Here is a 20886-nt window from a genome sequence, read left to right as displayed (position 1 = left end):
AGGTGTTCTTATTGACGCCTGCAGCTCTCACGCCGAAGCCACGCGATCGGCTGGATCCGTGACCGATTGGCGCTAGCTTTCCACTTTACGCGGAAAGAACGCGGTCGGACGCGTTTCGTGCCCTCGCGATCTCCCCCCCCTCGGATTTGAGCTTCGTTTCTGTTGAAGCACACCACACCACACCAAACACACCACACCAAACACACCACACCAAACACACCACACCACGAGATGGATCGCCAATCAGTGTACACGCTCAGTCTGTTCGGCGAGTCCCAGGGCAATGGAGAAGAGAGCGTGAAGCAGCAAGAGAAGGAGATTGTCAAGTTTGTGCTGGAGTTCCACCTCGACGGTGTATACATCTATCGGTAAGGAGCAATGGTTGCGCAGCGAAGGACAAGGCTGACAGCGTGGCAGTGATCAAATACGGGAGAATGTGCTGTCAAAGCAATACTACTGCGACATCGACATTGAACATCTGATTGCATTCAACGCAGACCTTGCAGACAGACTGAACAACGAGCCCGCAGATGTCATCCCAATCGTGAGTGGGCAAAGAATGCTAACAGTCCCAGTACTTACATACGATCATAGTTTGAACGAGCGCTCAAGACATGCACACAACGTATCCTCTACCCGTCCCGAAGCGCAGAGGATCTCGACCTCGCAAAAGCTCTCCCTGAGCACCAACTCCTTGTCCACTCCTCCGTCTCACAGACTTCGATCCGTGGCCTTACAGCAACCAACGTCTCACACCTTGTGCGCATACCCGGCATCGTCATCGGCGCCAGCACTCTGAGCTCGAAAGCGACTAAGCTACACATCCAGTGCAGAAATTGCCAGCACGAGGACAACATTGCAGTTACATCCGGCTTCACAGGAGTCACATTACCGAGGACGTGCTCGAGACAAAAGGACCCGAACGATGGCAGCGAGAAGTGTCCGCTTGATCCCTACTTTGTGGTGCACGAGAAGTCTCAATTCATCGACCAGCAAGTTTTGAAGCTGCAAGAGGCACCAGATGATGTACCTGTGGGTGAGCTACCACGTCACATCCTCGTCTCAGCGGATCGATACCTCGCGAACAGAGTTGTACCAGGTTCGAGATGTGTCATAATGGGTGTGTTCAGCATTTACGCCAGCCAAAAGAACAGTAAGAACAAGGGAGCCGTGGCGATCAGAAATCCATACTTGCGAGCGATAGGCCTACAAACAGATCTCTCGCACAATCAGGCAGGTGGCATGGGTATTCAATTCAGTGAAGAGGAGGAGCAGGAGTTTCTGGACATGTCTCGCAGGCCAGACATCTACACTGTCTTTGCTGACTGCGTTGCGCCCTCCATCTATGGAAACAACGATATCAAGAAAGCCATCACATGTCTGCTCATGGGCGGAAGCAAGAAGATCTTACCAGACAACATGAAGCTGCGTGGAGATATCAACGTGCTTCTGCTCGGAGATCCTGGAACAGCCAAGTCGCAACTGCTGAAGTTTGTTGAGAAATGCTCCCCAATCGCAGTGTACACGTCTGGAAAGGGTTCATCTGCAGCAGGTTTGACTGCAAGTGTGCAGCGAGATACCAACACGCGCGAGTTCTACCTCGAAGGTGGTGCAATGGTGCTTGCCGACGGCGGTGTGGTGTGTATCGACGAATTCGACAAGATGCGAGACGAAGACAGAGTGGCCATCCACGAAGCCATGGAGCAGCAGACGATTTCCATTGCCAAAGCCGGTATTACAACAATCCTGAACTCCCGAACGTCAGTCCTCGCAGCTGCCAACCCAATCTTCGGCCGATACGACGATCTAAAGACACCTGGCGAGAACATCGACTTCCAGACCACCATCCTGTCCCGTTTCGATCTGATCTTCATCGTCCGAGACGACCACGACCGGAATCGCGATGAGACCATCGCGAAGCACGTCATGGGCATCCACATGGGCGGTCAAGGAGTTCAGGAGACTGTCCACGCTGAAATCCCAGTCGAGAAGATGAAGCGATACATTAGCTACGCCAAGTCACGATGCGCGCCTCGTCTGTCCGCTGAAGCGGCAGAGAAGCTCTCGTCACACTTTGTCAGTATTCGACGGCAAGTCGCCAGGGCGGAGCAAGACGCGAACCAGAGATCGAGTATTCCAATCACGGTTCGTCAGCTGGAATCGCTGGTACGTATCGCAGAGTCTTTGGCCAAGATCGAGCTTCAGCCCATCGCCACAGAGAAGCACGTCGATGAAGCCATCCGACTATTCTTGGGCAGCACAATGGATGCTGTGATGAGCGCTGGTGGCGACACATCTGCCCTCGGCATGGGCGGCAATCGCGAACTGGTCGAAGAGGTACACAAAGTGGAAGATGAGCTGAGGAGAAGGTAAGCATGACTCCACCCCAACTTCACATGCCCGCCAGATACTGACTATGCCACCAGATTACCCATCGGCTACACGTCATCCCTGGCAACACTACGCCGCGAATTCGTCGAGCGGAAGAACTACAGCGAGCAATCTCTCAACCGTGCTCTGCAGGTCCTAGTACGGAGAGAAAGCGTCCAGTTGCGAAGAGGAGGCACATTGGTGCACCGCAGCGGTGTATAGAGCTGCTGTCTCAGATGTGTGGTTCAGTTGTATGATGATGAGCAATATGTGCATGGCAAGGCGTATGGTGTCCCGGCGCAGGTACAGGCCTCGATTGTATACCCTTGAATATCAATGATCTGCTCCCGTTCGACCTGTCCACATCACAGTACCAAAACCGGCTTGACAATCTTTCCCTCCCCCAAATCCCGCAACGCCTTGTCCAGATCCTCGAACCCGTACCTCGTGAGCAATCGATCGAAAGGAAACCTCCCAGCCCGCCACATTTCAACCATCCTCGGAACCATCACCCTCGGGACTGAATCTCCCTGATGCGTTCCCCTAACCGTAACCCCCTTGACAAGCTGCTTCCCAATTTCGTACCCAGCCTTCGCCCCCGCGCTCGATCCAACATTCACCAGTGTTCCTAACTTATCCAAACACTCATGAGCCTCAACATTCACAGCTTCATTCCCAGTACACTCAACCACAAAATCCACACCCCTCCCATCGGGCGTGAGGTCTTTAATGAAGGTAGCCAGCTCTCCCTCGTTCCAGAGCGAGGCGCAGTTGACAATCGCTACATCCTGTACGATCTCTTTGGCGATCATGTCGAGTTTTGTCTGGGAATTGTCGACGAGCACCAGAAGCTCTGGGGTGGAAAGTTTCGCAGCCATGATGGCGCTCAAACCCACGGCTCCGGCTCCGAAGACAACGATCCTACTACCGGGTGGAGGTCGAGCGACGTTGAGAATTGCGCCGGCGCCTGTTTGGTGTCCGCAGCCGAGGGAGGCGAAGAGGGTTAGGTCGTCTTTTGTTGTGGTGGGTGGTAATTTGACTGCACAACTTTCCCTAACAATGGCGAGACGGCTCATGGAAGATTGGCCGAAGAAGAGGCCTTTTACACTCCCTGTTCCTTCTGCTGTGTCTTGGACAACGGAAGATCCATTATCCCTTTGGCCTCCGAAGTTGAGGGGGAAGATCTCCTCGCAGTAGGCTTGTCGCCCCGTCAAGCAAAATCGACATTTTTGGCAATGGGAATAGGATAGGGCCACTTTGTCGCCACATTGGACGTAGGAGACTTTATCGCCAACAGCTTCGACAGTCCCGGCCGCTTCGTGGCCTATGATGAAGGGAGGCTTCATATGGAAGTTGCCTTGTGCAGCTTTGATATCCGTGTGGCAAATGGACGCGGCTGCGATTTCGACTAGGAGCTCGGTGGGTCCGAGGGGTTTGTAGGTGACATCTTCCAGCTGGATGTTTGTTTGTCCTTCTTGTTTTGGTGGTCGGGCTACGTAAGCTTGTGTTCTTGTAGGTGTGGTCATCTTGCTGTCTCGTTCCTGAATGGTTGTAAATTGAGGGGGTGGAGTTTGGTAGTGAAAAGGAGTTACAGCCGCAACGACAGTGACAGGAGAAGAAATGTAGTTAGTCGTGTATGTATATAAGGCCACAGGACTTCAATCCTGTGTCGTTGGAGATGATGTAAGAACGAAGACTAGTTCGTACCGAAGCGGCAACAAAGCTAAGCGTTTAGACCTGGAAGCGGGTGGTGGAGACGCTCGATCAGCATGGATCGTCCTTGTGAAGCTGTGAGATCTCGCCATGCCTTGCATTGTCTGCTTTGAGTAATATATCGATACGAAGTGTATGCTAAATAATGTGATAGTCGTGAGTGCCGAAGCGGCTTCTCGTTGTCAGCTTCAGCGAAGTGGTCAGTCAGTAGATGAGCAATATCGCCGTTCAATTGGCGTCAACAAACGTGATCAGATCACATGGAGAACCTCGACCTCAGCGATAGACCGCTTTGCGCTTCGACGCTGTAACATGCCATGGTTGACGGTCAGCAGTGAGCAAGGAGTTGCGAGTCAGATTCTGCGTTGCCAAGTCAAGGTTCTGGTCGATGTCATCGTCGTACGTCGCTGTCTGTGGTGGCATTGTAAAGTCGCCCAAGTCGATGAACTGTGACTCTTCTAGAGCAATGCCTGAGCTTTCCGCTCGCCGTCTCGGTGGCGTTTCTGGGACTTGCACTGGGCTTGCGCAGAGTTCATTTGGTCTGAAGCGTGCGAGCATATCGTCTTGTTGTGATCGAGACCTGGTGAAGAATCGAGACTGGGTTTCGCCATGGCCTTCGCTCTCGTCGTTCTGGTCGGTCGTGTCGATAGTCTCGGTAAGGTCCTCTTCCTGCACGCGCGGCTTCCAGTCTGCTATGGCGCGTTGGTAGAGCGCATCAAATTGTCGCTTGTAGTGGGGATGCTGGAACCATGGCAGATCGAGGCACTCAGCTGCACTCAGTCGCTTACTCTCTTCCGTCGCTAGACAGCTCTTGACGAAAGACTTTGCTCGATGGCCAATTCGTTCCCATTCCGATCCGTTTTCGATGTTCTCGAGGTGTTTGGTGAAGCGCGACACGTCAACAATCCCAGCTCGTAGTTGTGCATCGTCAGGGAAGGTCAACTCGCCGGTCAGAACAGTGCCAGCTACACAGCCAATGGACCAGATGTCAACTGCCTGGCTGTAGCCGGCACTTTGCTGAAGGTCGTTTCTGAGCTGGGCATATACCTCACTGCAACGCATTAGCTTTGTTTAGCATCGAGGAGACGAGTGGTACTTACGGTGCAGTGTAGCCAATGGTGCCCACCAAAGTCTGCATGCGGAAGATTCCAGCCTTCTTGACCGCATGCTCAACGTCATCCATAGTTCTGGCTTGTCCGAAGTCTGTAAGCACAATACGTGCGCCGTCTCGCCATGATGTGACGAGAATGTTCTCAGGCTTGATGTCTCGATGTACCACTCTGTGATCATGAAGATACTTGACCGCCTCGAGCAGTTGCCTGACAATCACCGCACCTTGTGGCTCAGTCAAGTGGCCTTTCTTGTCCATATACGACAGCAAGTCGCCGCCTGTGATTAGCTCCTGGAAGATGTAGTCGTGATGAGTGGCTCGGAAGACTTTCTCCAGCGAGATGATGTTGGGATGTGAAAGCTTTGCGAGGATGGTGTACTCGCGAGCCACCTTTTGGCGCTCCTTTTGTTGGGCTGCATCTGCTGTCTTCTCAGCTGGGTGAGCAACAATCTTGCATGCGAATTGCTGGCCAGTATCAGCCTTCTCTGACACGTACACGGCAGCATAGCCGCCAACTCCGAGGACTTTGGTGGTCAGACGGTACTCTTGGATGAGCTTTATCTCTGCTCTCTGCACTTTGTTCAGTGGAGGTGGAGCGAAAGATTGACCTTCAATTGAGCAAAACTCCACCGAGACCTGGCTTGTTAGCTGTAGCGAGTCGCCGAAGTTGAGGAGAATGTCGCCAGAGCTTCTGCCAACATCGATCCCATCATCAGGATCGTCGTGAAGCCCATTTCTCCTCAAGATGGCCATATTGCCGGAGAGGATTCGAAAGTAGACCAATGGCGCGATTTTGTGCTCATCGTCATCATCGTAGACGACACAGCGAACGTGGAAATGATGGCTAGAGAGACATCGATCCTCGATACCGAGCGCATCCTGGAGTCGCTCTCGTCCGAGGTTGAACTCATCATTGGGATAGACGTGCATCGTGACTGTAGGTGTTTAGTAGACAGGTCAGTTGATGAGAGTACCTACTGTTTCGCGTACCCTCTTGGTCGGGATGTGTTGCAGTCCGGAACACGAAGCATGCCACCGACGTATCACCACGTGAGACAGCCATGTTGAATAGCTGCTGCGGCACGAAGGTGCTGATGAGGTGAATGTTGAGGTGAATGGCCAGGATGGAGTTGCGAGGTCCATCGAGGTTACGAGGTTGACGTCGTCCACGTGACGTGCGGAAGCTCCCTCTCGCTTGGCAAAAGCGGGGCGCACCTTCCTTTTCAATTTCCGCTGCAGCTCTCCAACTTCTTCCACCAGCAACCTCATCACAAGGCATCAAGGTCAGTCCCAATGCCTCACCACACCTGCATCTTGAGCTTCCACTAACGCCGCAACAGTTCAAGATGAGAGCCAAGTGGAGAAAGAAGCGAGTTCGCCGCCTGAAGCGCAAGAGAAGAAAGACGAGAGCGAGATCGTAAGTCACAACAACCATTGGCACCCAACCACCACAGCATTGATTCTAACACACCCTCCCAGCAAATAAGCGCCTCGCCCCCAACCTTCAATGTCAGCTCCAAACACCCACCGCAACACCGCCAAACACCAACAGTCACGCGACCCTCACAACAAGCTCGGCGCTGAAGGAAGGAACGAGTACCTGACAGCGCCTTGTACGATGGACGCACAAGCCACACCAGCAACCTACTGAACAGCGGCTGGGACGTGAAGGGCAACGAAAACGGCATGGAACAGAAAGGAAACGCGTTTATGATGAAGGGCACCCAAATGTTTTCTCTAACACCGGCTGAGCGACCTCCAGATGGGAGACTGCCTTTGAGAGCTTTGGAAGGCCTGGCAGGGAAATAGCTATCATTGAATTGAAAGCTTCGATCTGTTGAATCTCGTGCATCGTCCTTTTCTCTTCCATCACCCTCGTGAGCTAATGCCTTTTGAGGTTCTGGTCTGATGAAGCATGGCCTGCGAACCGCCGACTCGAGTGACAGCAAACACTGACGACATGTCCGTGTCCCAGCATCAAGGGCCACACCAAGGCACAGGAAGTCTGATTGGCGAAAAGGAACAAGATGTAGCTTCTTGAATGGGCTTGCTATACACGCGTGAAATGCATCGCTCCCTCATCGGAGAGACACTATCCTTCATCTCAAAGGTCAAGCGGTACGCCTCAGAGCCCCGATGAACTTGATACCTGCCATAAGGGCCACATCGTTCAACACTCCAAGCTTCTGTCAAGCTGCAGCTACCTCCACTACTGACCCAAGTCATAGTAAACACAATTCCCCGTCCTAAAATTACTCACACAAACCTCCTCCACCCCCTCCCCACCCTCCCACGTCTTGCGCCAAGCCTCCAACATCTCCTGCACCTGCTGCACATACTGCCTCTCACTCAGCTGCACGCTCTGAATACACTTCCTCCAACTCTCGCCATCCGACAATCTCGTCTTCTTGATCAGGTCCAAAACCTCATCCCTCGTCTCAATCGCCAGCTTCGGCACACTCTTCAATTTCTCCAGCTTATCCGACCAATTCTGCTCGACCGATTCGACGATGCCGTATTTGTTGGATTTCTTGCTACCGTGGCGCGCCATGAGGACTTGGACGTTGTTGCCTTTGCGGTCGCTGTCTTGGTGGCTGGAGTGGTGTCGTAGGAGAGGGCGGCGGGCTTTGCTGTTGGCTTGTTCGCGGAGTTCTTGTTGGATGTGTGGGATGAGGAAGTTGATGGCTACGTCGGTGTCTTCGCCCGTACTTGTCGTGCTGCTGACGCGGACTGTGGGTGATGTTTCGTGTCTCATACTGACGATGAAGTTGCAGTTCTGGTCTGGAGAAGGTCAGCGAGAGTGGTCAGGATGCTGGAGTGTGACACGTACCTGGGAATGATGGATGGTACAGTTCAGCACTGACAAAGTTGGCCCGTAGACTGAATACCAGCCTTCTGCCTGCGTCTCGGAGCTGATCTGTACCTTCAGCCACGACGCAGACATCACAGCGCTTGGCCAGTTGGTTGTTCTGACCAGGATCTTTCAGAAACGTGCTTTTCGAGCCAGGGGCGCAAACCTTCATCATGTGAGCCACGATGGTGTCGATACCGATGCAAAGACCTACGGCGCCTTGACGAACGCTGCTGGTCTCGCTCACACGATGGGCACGCACGAGACTGTCATATCGACCGCCTGCAGCAAGCACCACTGAGTTCTTCTTCCGCTCGAGCAGACACTGCAGAAGCATGCCACTCTCGTAGAACTTGGCATTGACAGCGCTTAATGGCGCGATGTAGAGCTTCCGGATGATGCCAAACGTTTTCAGATATGCCAAGATACGGCGAAGGTGCTGTGTAGCTTCGTCACTCTTTGCCTGAATGCGAGATGTGGTGGCCTCGAGCAATGATTTGAGCCTGTTCATGGCTTGCTCAGGCGCCGCGCGCCAGTCAAACTGCTGCAGGTCATCCAAGGTGGTGTCTGATAAGCCAATTGTGCGCAACTCAGGGCGCAACTTTGCCCAGGTTATCTGGTGGACTCCTAATTTGCTCAGAGCCTCCTTAACCACGTGTTGAAGGGCAATTGGCACTCTGCAGTGGTCAAGTATGGCGTCAAGTAGCTTTCCATGGTTAAGGTGCAGTACTATTCCAGGGACGGAGTCGAACGTTGGGAGATCCAAGATGATGTCGTCCATGACTTTGACGATCTCTGCATCGTTTGCTGCAATGTCTTCATCTTTGCCGACGTTGACTATATCGAAGTCGACTTCTTCACTTACACGCGGAGGGCCACCAGTGAAGCTGTCCCGGAAGGCGCCGCCAAAGGTGAAGTTACATCGTATGCTCGCTGGTTGACGTGCTAGTTGTTGGGCATACGGCAAAGTCATGTCAAATGGTAGCTGCAGGAGGTTGCCAGAAGAATCGAGTAGCTGGACCACATTTGCTGCAGCATAGATGCCGGACCTTGGGAAGATGCTATCTCGACGGCTTTCTTCGGCACCATACCTCCTGAACACGTTCTCCAAGGATAATCGAGCAATGTTCCTCAGCCGAACGCGGTTTGCGTCTTCTGCTGTTGTGGGCGCTTTCTCTTCCCATGCTCTGGCCTTAACTCTCTGCGAACTCGCAGAGTCGTGCGCGAACAGCGCTGACATGAGCTGTTGATGGTATGGCGATCGCTCGTCTTTCAATCCCAGCAATGCTTGGCGGATGGTCTCGTCTTCGACCTTAAGGGGCAGCATGTCACTGTGCAATAGCTCTGATGCCTTCGGTCGCTCACTGGGCTTGTGCGAAATGAGTCGATTGATAAGTCGACCTTGTGTGGATTTCTCGCCGGTGATCTGAAATGCGGATGGGAGATCGTGCTCCTTTTGTCGGATGCGAATGAGCTATGAATACAAGTCAGTACTTGTCTTGCAACACCGCGAACGAACGACCGGCACGATCTGTCGAGGAGGTGTTGATACAGACTGGAGCCACATACCTCGTTGATTCTCTCCATAGCCGTGCTGAACGCTTGGCACATTTCGAAGAACATGATACCCAGCGAGAACATGTCGACTTTCGAATCGTAGTTCGTCCCCGAACTCGATTGAAGCTCTGGGGCGACGTACATCGCAGTGCCTATGCTCCTCGTCATATCAACACTACCTTGTCCCTTAGAGCCGCTCGGCTTTTCCACTGCGAACTGCTGTCCTGGCGTAGCGAGCCCGAAGTCTCCAAGCTTTGGGTTACCCGCAGCATCTATGAAAACGTTATCTGGTTTCAGGTCACGATGGATGATGTGATGCTCATGCACGTGGGAGAGGCCTTCCGTGATCTGTCGTAGCAGACGCCATGCTTCATCATCGCTCAACCCCTTTCGAATCAGGTCACGAAGAGAGCGCCGGTCGCACAGCTCCATCTGAATGTACAGTGTTGACATCAAATTTCTGCGGGAGTCAGAGCGAGTCTTGTTAAGCCTCAGGTTTTCGGCCTGAGAGGTCTCTTCCGACTCAGCAGTAGAATTACCATTGCCGGTGACAGCACTTCCACGTTCAAATGGGTCATCGTCGCTGGCAGAAGCATCATCGTCATCGTCATCGTCGCCGAACTCAATGCCTTGGTAGCCGCTGGAGCTGACGAAGTCGAGACCACCAGTACTCGGGTAGCCAAAGTCAATGTTGGGTCCCTCAGAGAGTGTGTCCTCTGTACTTGAGATGGCATCCTCCACCAAAGTGTCCTGCAGATCGTTCTCAACCCAGGTCGAGTAGTAACGAACTACGTATGGGTGGTTTAGTCGATTCAATAGCACTACTTCCTTCAGAACTTGTTCGAGAAGATGCGGCATCTGACGAATCTTCTTGACAGCATAAACACCGCCATCAAGCTTGTTCCGAGCTTTGACAACCTCTCCAAAGCCACCCTTACCAAGACGCCCGAGATCAGTGAAGTCGTTGGCGTATCTCGAATAAGGCTCGTGGACGTTCGATGAGTTATGTCGCGACCGCCGGTACGGACTTGAGAACCCAGAGCTAGACTTTCTTGTCCGGTGCCCACGAAGCGGGGGTGCTGCCATTTCTTGTAGTATTGGGGTGTCAGTACGTAGGAACTCTGCTGGTAGAAGATCGAAACATGATGATCGTTTCTTGTCCGTGAAGACCTTGTTCAGAAAGTCTTCAAGCGCTTCAGAAAGGTCCAGCCTGGAGATGAGCGAGGCAGGTGATGTGAAATCGATCAGAGCATCCAGTCCAAGCAACATCTGCACTATCACGATTCCGAGGTCCCAGATGTCCCGTTGTCGCTGAGTAGACGTTGAGACAGAGCCAGAATCGGGAAAGCGCCACTTCATCGGAATACTCTCGTCTCCATGGCTGAGAAAAGCCGCATATCCAAAGTCTGCTAGCTTCGGCGCCAGAGTCGGTGTACTGGAAAAGAAGATAATATGCGCGTTGATGCCGCCATGGACCAGACCATTGCTGTGTACAAAGTCGAGTCCCTCCAAAAGCTGAGTCGTGTATTGCTTCGCCTTGCTGACTCCAAAGGGCATGCCCGACAAGCTCAGCATGTGAAACAGCGATTTACCGTCGACCCAGTCTTGGCAAAGGACGAGCTCCGAGTTGTGATTGTTAATCTTATCGACTCTGAAAGCCAGCAGAGCCACTAGGGACACATGATCGAGCTTGCGAGCAGTTTCGAGCGCGGCCTCCAGCTGGAAGATCTCGCTTCGTGGTCGCTCCACCTTCCTACGGACTATGGCGACCTTGGGAGGCCTCGAAACCCCAGAGATGACAGGGATGCCCTCGAAGGTGCTAGTACGGGATGTAGAAGATATCAAGTTGATGATCGTCACCTCAGCGAATGACTCTGGATCGTTACCCACCTTGACTCTACCATGCTGATCGAAGACGACAGTCTCGGCAGAGGTCACTTCGTGTGCCTGGCTCGAGGCATCCTTGGATGGTTTGATCGACTTACGCTTCTCTTGTCGAGTAAGCTCTTTACTGACCATCTGCTTCAGTACGCGATCTTCCTCCTCTTGCTCTTCCTGCTGACGACGAGCCTCTGCTTCTTCGGCCTCTTTTGCGAGACCTATCGCCACTTCCTCAGCGCTGGCACGCTCTTCATCAAGGCTTGGTAGCACACCCTGCGCTCGAGAATTGATGGCATCCTCTAGTGCATCCTGAATCTCAGTGGCTATAGCATGAATCATGACTTCGCCGATCATCTGCTTTGGCCGGAGACGAAGCACATTCTGTATCCTCTGTTGTGTGCGGTCATGGAACTTATCCAGTCCTTGCACGTCCAGGATCGGTGCCGACTTGGGATATGTTGCTGTCAGCTGGACAGTCAAAGTCACATACTCCTCGGGCTGCGCTATATCAGAGCCAGGTCTGATCTTCAGCTTGAAGCTTCTGTCCGTCGTCTTGCTCCAGGCAGTCTTCACGGCCACTTCCTCATAGTCGTCCATGTAGATAGCCTCCAGGACGGCGATCTCCTCATCCTGCACCTCGCCATAGTTGATAGCCGGTGAAGCGGCTTCGCGGGCAGCTGTAGCTTTCTGTACATTTGTGTGCAGTGTTGTCTTTTTATTCCAAGGCGGTTTCGGAGCCATGGCCGCAGATTGCAAGTATGGAGCAACGTCGTCTCATGGAAGACGACTTGGACATACAGCCGAAGCTGCAGTCCGCTACGCGATGGATGACATGGATGATGTTTCCAAGATGTAGTGTTGGGTGAAGTGATGTTACACGCTCGACATGTGAAGAGTGGAGGGAAGTGACTGGTTTCAATAGAGTTCGCCGTGTTTTGGCCTGAGGCGCGCCTGCAGATCCGGCCCCGCGTCGCAAACGTCTCTATTTGTTGACATGCGCTGCGCGGGTCGACGGCTCTCCCAGCCATTGGCGACACGACTCCCTAGCATGTACACACCGCATCGATAGCCCACACCGTGCATACACCGTCGAGATGCTGCATTGGCTTGCAGGCCAGAAGCCGCACGATGGCAATGCAGATCCGGACGCGACTGGCTTCATCGAACCACCAGAAACACCAGCACCAGTCTTTGCAGTACGCGCCTTCAAACATGCCATATTCGGAACACCAGGAACTGTGCAAAAGCCGCCGAGACGGCATTCTGAAGACGAGACAGCACGACGGAAACACAATGCACGACCCGGCATGTTGCGACCGAAGAGCGCGACCGAAACAGCAACATTGAACAGATACGAGCCTGCGATCGAGGACGAGCCACTGCCGTCGCCAACGAAGGGCATACTACTCACTCCGGGAACCGCAGCAGCTAGGAGGAAGACTGTATCTTTCGGCGACAATGTGGTAGACAACGAAAATAAGAAGCCGATGAAGAGTGTCAGCGGCTTGCCGGATGACTGTCCTGGGAAGTTCCCGAGCCCTTGGTCGAAGTCTGTGATTGAGCAAGATACGACAGAGCAATCAGCAGAAAAGCTAGGAGGACGTAGTAAGCTCACCGAGCAGCTACAGCAGGTCCGCGACGAGTCTGCAAGGAGGAAGGCGAAATCGAGCAGACAGGCTCGAGACAGAGATGAGCAGGATGAGACTCTGGACTTGGCAGAGCCTGTATCACAGTCCGGCAAATACTGGCAGCAAGAGTACAACATCTACCGGGAGAGGACGACGAAAGAGGTCAGGAAGCTGGTAGAGAAGACGAAGTCGTCCAGAGACTATGCGCGGAAGGTGGACGATGAGAATCTGCAGCTCAAGGAGGATCTGCGGCAAGAGACGAGCAAAGTCGCAAAGTTGGAAGAGCGTGTCTTGGAGCTTGAGGCGCAGCTCAAGGATCTCCACGCGAAGATGCAAGATCGGGGCACCGTGAGACCTTCCGTCAAAGACGAGAGTCGTCCGGCACGAGGCATCTCTGGTTTGCTAAGCGACAATCGCAAGATAGTCGCACCGAAGCCCGGAGAAGCATCCGATGAGCAGGCAGAAAAGGCAGACAGTCACAGACTGTCATGGAAGTCCGGTCTAGCACAGCGGAGTCGCGACAGAGCTCAAAGTTCAACCACGACAGCTGCGCACGAAGAGAAGTTTGAAGAGGCGAAACCTGCCGACCAGAAGCCTTCGAATAAGCTGCGATCTCGACCTCGAGACATCAAAGTCAACCCACGAGACGACATCTGGGCACCTTCGTCTGGCCTGGGTCCACCCCCACCCGAGCCCAGTCCGCCATCACCAAGAGCTAGCCGAGCAGTGACCAGCGGGACTGACGCTACGTGTCTCAAGTCGCTGAGCATCAATACATTACCACGAGATGACTCACGCGCACTTGCAATGTCTATGGGTCTACAGCCACCATCACCCGAGCGAGAAAAGCGCCAAGACACACCCATGCGATCGCCAGGACTTCCTCAACCGTCTCCAGACCAGCCTGGCAAAGCCTCGACTCGACCACAACCAGAACCTGCCAAGCTGTCGTACGAGAACGATGCGTCAATACGAGTCCCTGACAAGTCAAGCCTCTTCAACCCCGACACGATCCTAGAGCGACCGAATGTCCTCACAGGGACGCCAGTGCCCTTGAAACCTTTACCTGCCCGCCCAACTCTACAGACAAGGCGAAGTCCAGATGCTAAAGAGAACGTAGCGCCCTCAAGAAGACCCGCCGCGCACAACATGGAGAATGATAAGCCAACAGCAGCCTGGAACAATCTCGATAACTCCAAGCGCATCACTTCCAGAGACGGGAAAGAGATCCCAGCAGACAAACTGGCCGCAGCGCGGGAACGACTTCTCGCCAAGGGCAGGAATATATCATAATCGTACACTTAATCGTCCAGGAAGAGGAGGGAATGTCATCAGTCGCTGTACGAATATCAAATCTTGTTCATTATTGATACCCCACTTGCCCACGGGCTATAGCAGACAGTTTTGTAGAACGGATTAGCACATCTGAAGTACCCACTACATTCCTCCACGTGACGGCCTAGCAACATCATAACCCCACGCAACCCAACACGTCGCCCGATGCGACTCCTGCGTCGAATCCACCATCGTATCGCAAACACCACATAACCAGCTATGACTCTCCCTCCCATACTGGATCCGCACATTCCTCAACGTCCCGTCAGCGAGAGCTTGAGCCTGTCGCACTCGATATCCACCCCCAAGATCCTCCATCACGTTCTCATCAAGAACATCCCCCTCGTCACTTTCATTGTCATCCTTCCCCCGCTCGAGCGCCTCGACGCGTTGACGCAGCGTCATACCGGAATCGCGCCTCTGCAGCGCACTAGGCTGAGGACTGATCTCTGGTGGAGTGGGATGGTTCTGAGGGGCCACGATCCAGAGTCTCCGTGATTCGGTCTGGGGGTTTATAGGTCGGCGGGGCGGGGAGCGGTATCGTCTGTGATGTTCCATGGGGCGATGTGTCGTCATCTCGCGGCGTTGGCGGTAGTAGAGGGCTTGGTGAGCGCTGATGACGGGTTGGTTGGTGGGTTGTAGGTGGATTCGTGGTTGTTGTTGCAGGCGCTGGGCTGGGCTCAGGTGTGGATTCTGTGCTGAAGGTCTGGAGGTTTGCGATTGCTGCTCTTCTTCGTCCGGTGGGAGATTGACTAGTGAGCGCCACCCTGAGACGCGCTGCTGAGGCTGCGCTGGGTATTGTGTCTGAGGGTGCATTCGTGCCTGTCTCGCTGGCTCCTGCTGCTGCGTTGAAGCTTGCGCTGGTGGTTGTGCCTGGATCATCACCTGTGGCGGTGGCTGCGATACTGGTTCCTGCTGCCTCGAAGGCTGCGCGTTCTGCTGTGGTGGAGTTGGCATTTGCTGCGTTGCTGGCGGAAGTGAGGTCTGCATGTTATGCTGCAACGATGCTATCTGCAGGCCCCATGAGGGTGACCCCGGACCTTGATCTTCCTTTTCAATATCCTGGGACTCCATTTTGACATTCCGGTCGTGTGATATACTGCGAGGAATAATGCGCCCGGTTTGACGTAGATGCCACAGGTGCTGAGGATGCAGTCGGAGTGATATGACCCTTCGAGGCCAGATGCGGCCTGTTGTTCTCAGTTGGTGGAGTTTTTGAGGACGGAGAGGAAGCTTCACCGCGACCACGAGGTGAGGTTTGGTATGCATGGTAGGTGAGGATCGAGGTCAGGTGCTATCGGCTTACGAGCTGTAGTCTGCAGTCGCGATAGAGGTGTTGTCGTTTGAAGTCACGAATGACTGGCAATGTAGTAGGTATCTGTTTGCCTTCATGTGACTGGAAGTGGAGAGCACGTGCTCGTGGGAGAAGCTTGTCAGCATAGTGGCTTCAAGTGAATAATGTCTTACCTGTGCACCTCACCGACCTGCATCGAAATCGTGAAATGAACTAGACAAATATCTTCGCCCTACAAGTGATGACCTCTGAAGTGTTGTAGGTCGAAGTTGTTAATACTGTTTATACACAACCCGTCGCTGATGCAAATACCACCTCTTGCCGGCCCTGACGCCCTGAACTCCATTCATCACACTGGCCCAGAGTGCTCATCTTAGGTCTATTCCTGATATCATGCTAAAGCCTACGCCTTCTCCACGTTCTTCCTCCTCTTCCAAATGTCGGTCTTTATGTCAGTGCTATTGCGCCACGGTTCTGTCGTTGGTGCATAAAGGCCTGGCAGGCGCAGAACAACAGGAAGCACTGCAGTGGTAATTAGTATCCTCGTGGCCTCCTCTACTTCATGTAATATACATACTGCGTATACCCCGACAGCCCCAAAGACTGCACCGGCGACTCTACCGCCGTCCTTTGGATCTTCGGTGCTACCCATCAAGCTGTGGTGATTCGTCGCGAACATGCCGCCGATTGTGCTGAGGATGATTATGCCGAAGAGGGATATGACGATGCTGTATATGTCTCAGCTACAGTCTCCCCGTAGTGTATATCCGGTTATCCTCACCATGACCATGCGTTAAAGGCCGAAACGACGGGCTTCATAGTCGCAAGTGCTTTGCCGCCTGTCGAGGCGGACTATCGGCGGAGTGGTATCGAAGGGGAGCTCGTTGCTCGGGTTGTGCAGTGTAGATGTCGATGTCGATGCGCGAATCGGTGCTGCAGTGTGTGGAGTGTCGGAGATGGAGTGGCAGTGGTGTAGCAGGCTGGCAGCAGTCTGCATTGGTGCAAGGATGCGTCCGCCGACGACAGGAAGCTCGCCCCCACACCCTTCGCAACCGTCAACAGGCACGAGCATTTGTTCCGGCTGCATGCACCAACAGCACACTCGACGACACATTGAGACCTTCCACACTGCCTCACGCCACCACAGAGCTCACCTGTAATTCGTCCAAGCAGTCATCGGCCGGACACTGCCTGTCTACCAAGATCTAGACTGAATCCGACGCTCACACACACCCCCGGCGGCCTACGTAGGCGCAATACACCACAATGCCTGCCTACCACTCCGTCTTCCTGGACGAGCCAAACCAACAGCTAATCGGCAACTTCGCACTCCTACCACTCCGCACAAGAACCCGAGGCCCAGCACAACAACTCCCAGCACTAGCCGGCGTCTCCGAGCTCGACGTCGAAGCAAGCAACGAAAGCTACGACCCTCTAGACGAGGTACTACAACTCTTCCGCGCAAACACTTTCTTCCGCAACTTCGAGATCAAAGGGCCCGCCGATCGTGTTCTGATCTATGGCATCCTATACGTCAGCGAGGCACTGAGTAAGATCAAGCCTGGCATGGCACGGAGAGATGCAGAGAAGGCAGTCATGAACACGGCGTTGGACAACAACTTTGCGATTCCGGGCGATGCAGCATTTCCGCTTAACCAGATGTTCGAGCCGCCGCGGGATAGGAATGAGGCAGAGGTGTTGAGGCAGTATGTTATGCAGATGAGGCAGGAGTTGGCGGTGAGGCTGTTGAACAGAGTGTACACAGATCCAAGTGGTCAGCCGAGCAAGGTAAGGACATTTTTTGAACAAGCCATGAGTGGTGCTTTGAGGACCTTCCTCGCGAGCAAGAAGCTAACCATGAATATAGTGGTGGCTCAGCTTCTCGAAACGCAAGTTCATGGGCAAGGCGCTCTGATTGTGCACACAAGCTGGGCGCATACAGCATTCAAAGCTTTGCCGAGCTGCTTCACATGTGACGATGACTGGGATTGATGCACGCCTTCGAGACTATGTCTGCACCACCGCTGCAGCACATCCGCTCCAAGCTGACCGTCACGCGACACCTGATCGTCGTGGGCCGTTGCAAAATGCCGGGGCGTGCTACGAACATTGCTCCGTTGTGGGACAGTGCGGCTGCCAGCGACATCGCACAGCAGCGTCCTATGATCATGAAGCAGTACAGCGCTATGAATAGAGATACAATGTCAAAACACCGACGTAGCGAGGCATTGCCCAATTGCACACCCTACATGCAAGCGATCAAACGCCATGTGTACATATCAACCGGTAGGCGAAGGATTACAGCAACCGACACTGCTTCGTACTCGAACAAAGCATCAACATTACTGGCTGAGCAGCTTGGTGGCTGCCACCATCGACACGTGATGTGTCTAAGCCTCAGCTAGGGTCCATATGCTCCTGCTAGCTCCATTCCAGCGAAAGCTAAGCCGCCCGCCTATAATCCTGCGATCTTTCACCCACCACTCTCCGTCCACATGGTCATCTACTGTGCCGAGCGGCGGCTTGCAAAACGACCAGATCACTTCTCTGTTCGGAGGTCATCTGTGTAGCACGACCCTCGCTCCGCCATGCCGAACATCCTGAGGCTCCTTCAGATCAGGACTGTGCTTGCCACTTAAGTTGTCAACTCTTTCCTTGTCATCGTCTACTTCGGACAACACCTTCATGGCACAACACGCCTAGATTCTCCATCACAACCCTCACCATGCCTAACAGATTATCGAAATTATTCTCGCCCTCAAACAAGGAAAAACAGGCCCTGGCTGAAGCCGAACGCAACAACTCATCTTCATCGACCTCGTCGCCACCTCCAGAATATCAGCAGAACCCGCCGGAATATGACCGCGAGAATGCCATCAACCCTCCTGACATGACAGCTGGCTTCAGCAATTTGAGCATATCGCACCATTCTCAAGAAGGATTACCTGAGAGCGAAGAGTGCATTGCCCATCTGAAGGTCCTAGAATGCTTCTACCGACTGAAGCAGACGATTGGATCGCAGGATCGTCTTTTTGGAATTCAAGACAGCCTCGTCACCGATTGTGTCAACACGCAAGACGAGAAGAGCGCAGAACTACTCGCAAAGCTTGCCGAGAAGCGATGGGGAATCTATGTTCAACGCGCTGTCGACCGCTTTGAGGCATGGTGGGCCGCGGTCACGCCTGAAGCACCAATGCCCACCCGCACTGAACTGGAGTTCGCTGGTCGTCGAGGCTGGCTGGTCAAATTAGATTACACGAATGGGAAAAAGATTCAGCTTGATAGGCACAACCTACCACCTGTCGATGTGCTGATGGTGTGGCATTCATACATGCTGAACCCGCGGGCGTATCTTGAGGATTGTATCCGATATGGCAAGATGCCGCTGTGGTACACTTCCATGCCGTGGGACGTAGTGGCTGCATCTATCAACTCGGAGTCATTTGCATACGAGGCCGGCCCGCAAGCCGAGGCTTCATGGACGAGCTTGACTGGTCGAACATGGGATAACGCTGCGGATCCAGCAAAGAAGCTTCTCATTTGTCCCAGCTGCAATGACACACTATCAGCGAAGTGGACAACATGCTTCCAGTACAGCGCATCTTGGACGAAGATGAGGTCTCAGGAAGCGGAGGCCGAGATTGACACCTTGCTGTCGTATGGCTCGGGGTTTTGTGACAAGCACTTCCTCGAGCGCTGCACGAGTTGCCAATCAATGGTTGATCACGACAAGCTACGAGTCGGGAAGTTCTGCAGAGACATCAGAAATCTTCTGCACAATGACGTTGGCATGGCCGGCACTACCCTAGGCGCAGGAGGACTGCCGTGGACTGCTTTTGGCAAGCGTGACAACTCAACAGAAGCCATCAACAAGGCACCAAACGAGCTCCTCAAGCATGGTCTTGGACAACAAATCATTGACTCTGACTGCCAAAGCGTTGAAGACATCCGCGCACTCATCGAAGCCGCCACCGCAGACAAAGCCTACATGCGCAAAGCACGAAGTAGCCTGTCCTCCAGAGACTACCGCTCAGGACGTATCGCCATCCGTAAGATGATGTCCCGTTACTGGCAAAACAGCTCCCCGTTTGCCCTGGACCTCCTCGGCGCTGTCATCCGACAAGGCAGCTTCATCGAAAAGATGCACAACATCGACTGGCTGCACTCTCCAGGACTTCCGAGCACCATGCAGCGCCTCCGGACCAAGTACCGCTACTTCATCGCCATCATCGCAGAGAACCCACTACGTATGGCGGTCCCAACCCTTGACGTCGACCTTGCCTGGCACACACACCAGCTCCGGCCGTACAAGTATATGGAATACACCGTGAGCCTGACTCGTACATTCATCGACCACGACGATAAAGTAGCAGAGCTGAAACTCAACGACTCCTTCGCCTGGACCTCTAAGAAATACCAGAAAATGACCGGCCAGCCTTACTCAGAATGCACATGCTGGTACTGCGAAGCGGTCCGAGAATCCCACACATCATCAGCATCACGCCTCTTCTCCACATCCAGTGCCTCAGCCAACGACCTACTCCACGACGTCGACCAAGACCCCGCTAGAAGCGTCCATATCTCCGCCCATAACGCTGTGCGGCCCACCGATGACGCGAACTACGACCTCAGCTCCAAGAAGAAAGCGGAAGCACTTGAGAAGGCGTATCAGAAAGCTTGTGATCGTGCTCTCAAGAAGGGCAAGAACCCGCCGAAGAGGGACGATTACTATTACAGCGACGCTTGGGGTTATCCTGTGTACATCCCAGCTTACTCACCCTATGTCGGCTTCGTGCCGTATGCGCCGATGTACTACCCTGTCACGCCGGGCTGTATGGCTGTTGGAGCGGGATCGGCGGGGAATTGCTGTGCGGGGACGTGTGGAGGGGGCGTTGCTGCTGGGTCGTGTGGAGGGGCTGGGGGAGGTTGTGCTGGAGGCGCGGCGGGAGGATGCGGTGGTGGTGGTGGCGGTGGAGGGGGTGGATGCGGAGGAGGGGGTGGAGGAGGAGGCTGTGGTGGGGGTGGAGGTGGTTGTTAGGAGCAGCAGCCTTGATGTGGTGATGAAGGTATGGGGGGAATGAGGGAAGAGGAGAGGGGGATATACCCTATGATGAGTTCTATGACCTGATGAGCATATTGTATCAAT

At 53.8% G+C, this 20886-nt stretch overlaps 10 protein-coding genes across 10 annotated transcripts; 5 read left to right on the top strand and 5 right to left on the bottom strand.

Annotated features, from left to right (window-relative positions):
• Positions 1-231: 231 nt before the first annotated feature.
• Positions 232-2592, top strand: CLAFUR5_06823 (DNA replication licensing factor mcm5; the record flags this gene model as incomplete). Its single annotated transcript, XM_047905971.1, has 4 exons — positions 232-368; positions 418-544; positions 595-2369; positions 2427-2592. 4 exons carry the CDS (start codon positions 232-234, stop codon positions 2590-2592), a joined length of 2205 nt encoding a protein of 734 aa, XP_047763282.1.
• Positions 2593-2735: 143 nt separating this feature from the next.
• Positions 2736-3896, bottom strand: CLAFUR5_06822 (Aryl-alcohol dehydrogenase; the record flags this gene model as incomplete). The annotated part of the gene is made up of 1 exon (XM_047905970.1): positions 2736-3896. The coding sequence occupies one exon, from the start codon at positions 3894-3896 to the stop codon at positions 2736-2738; it is 1161 nt and encodes a 386-aa protein (XP_047763281.1).
• Positions 3897-4359: 463 nt separating this feature from the next.
• Positions 4360-6257, bottom strand: CLAFUR5_06821 (Meiosis-specific serine/threonine-protein kinase mek1; the record flags this gene model as incomplete). Its single annotated transcript, XM_047905969.1, has 3 exons — positions 4360-5134; positions 5184-6129; positions 6185-6257. The coding sequence occupies 3 exons, from the start codon at positions 6255-6257 to the stop codon at positions 4360-4362; spliced, it is 1794 nt and encodes a 597-aa protein (XP_047763284.1).
• Positions 6258-6540: 283 nt separating this feature from the next.
• On the top strand, positions 6541-7003 carry CLAFUR5_06820 (uncharacterized protein; the record flags this gene model as incomplete). Its single annotated transcript, XM_047905968.1, has 2 exons — positions 6541-6611; positions 6802-7003. 2 exons carry the CDS (start codon positions 6541-6543, stop codon positions 7001-7003), a joined length of 273 nt encoding a protein of 90 aa, XP_047763283.1.
• Positions 7004-7403: 400 nt separating this feature from the next.
• On the bottom strand, positions 7404-12224 carry CLAFUR5_06819 (eIF-2-alpha kinase GCN2; the record flags this gene model as incomplete). The annotated part of the gene is made up of 3 exons (XM_047905967.1): positions 7404-7975; positions 8025-9519; positions 9615-12224. 3 exons carry the CDS (start codon positions 12222-12224, stop codon positions 7404-7406), a joined length of 4677 nt encoding a protein of 1558 aa, XP_047763856.1.
• A 353-nt stretch (positions 12225-12577) lies between these two features.
• Positions 12578-14404, top strand: CLAFUR5_06818 (uncharacterized protein; the record flags this gene model as incomplete). The annotated part of the gene is made up of 1 exon (XM_047905966.1): positions 12578-14404. One exon carries the CDS (start codon positions 12578-12580, stop codon positions 14402-14404), a length of 1827 nt encoding a protein of 608 aa, XP_047763857.1.
• A 144-nt stretch (positions 14405-14548) lies between these two features.
• CLAFUR5_20222 (uncharacterized protein) lies at positions 14549-15520 on the bottom strand (the record flags this gene model as incomplete). Its single annotated transcript, XM_059463058.1, has 1 exon — positions 14549-15520. One exon carries the CDS (start codon positions 15518-15520, stop codon positions 14549-14551), a length of 972 nt encoding a protein of 323 aa, XP_059319023.1.
• A 667-nt stretch (positions 15521-16187) lies between these two features.
• CLAFUR5_06817 (uncharacterized protein) lies at positions 16188-16559 on the bottom strand (the record flags this gene model as incomplete). The annotated part of the gene is made up of 3 exons (XM_047905965.1): positions 16188-16262; positions 16318-16468; positions 16522-16559. The coding sequence occupies 3 exons, from the start codon at positions 16557-16559 to the stop codon at positions 16188-16190; spliced, it is 264 nt and encodes an 87-aa protein (XP_047763862.1).
• A 447-nt stretch (positions 16560-17006) lies between these two features.
• CLAFUR5_06816 (Actin-related protein 2/3 complex subunit 3) lies at positions 17007-17655 on the top strand (the record flags this gene model as incomplete). The annotated part of the gene is made up of 2 exons (XM_047905964.1): positions 17007-17528; positions 17608-17655. 2 exons carry the CDS (start codon positions 17007-17009, stop codon positions 17653-17655), a joined length of 570 nt encoding a protein of 189 aa, XP_047763863.1.
• An 810-nt stretch (positions 17656-18465) lies between these two features.
• Positions 18466-20778, top strand: CLAFUR5_06815 (uncharacterized protein; the record flags this gene model as incomplete). Its single annotated transcript, XM_047905963.1, has 1 exon — positions 18466-20778. The coding sequence occupies one exon, from the start codon at positions 18466-18468 to the stop codon at positions 20776-20778; it is 2313 nt and encodes a 770-aa protein (XP_047763864.1).
• Positions 20779-20886: the final 108 nt, after the last annotated feature.

This window comes from Fulvia fulva, chromosome 6, assembly GCF_020509005.1.
Source record: "Fulvia fulva chromosome 6, complete sequence".
In the NCBI taxonomy this organism is placed as follows: Eukaryota; Fungi; Ascomycota; class Dothideomycetes; order Mycosphaerellales; family Mycosphaerellaceae; genus Fulvia; species Fulvia fulva.
Note: the sequence above shows the minus strand (reverse complement) of the source record. Positions and strands in the feature narration are given on the sequence as shown.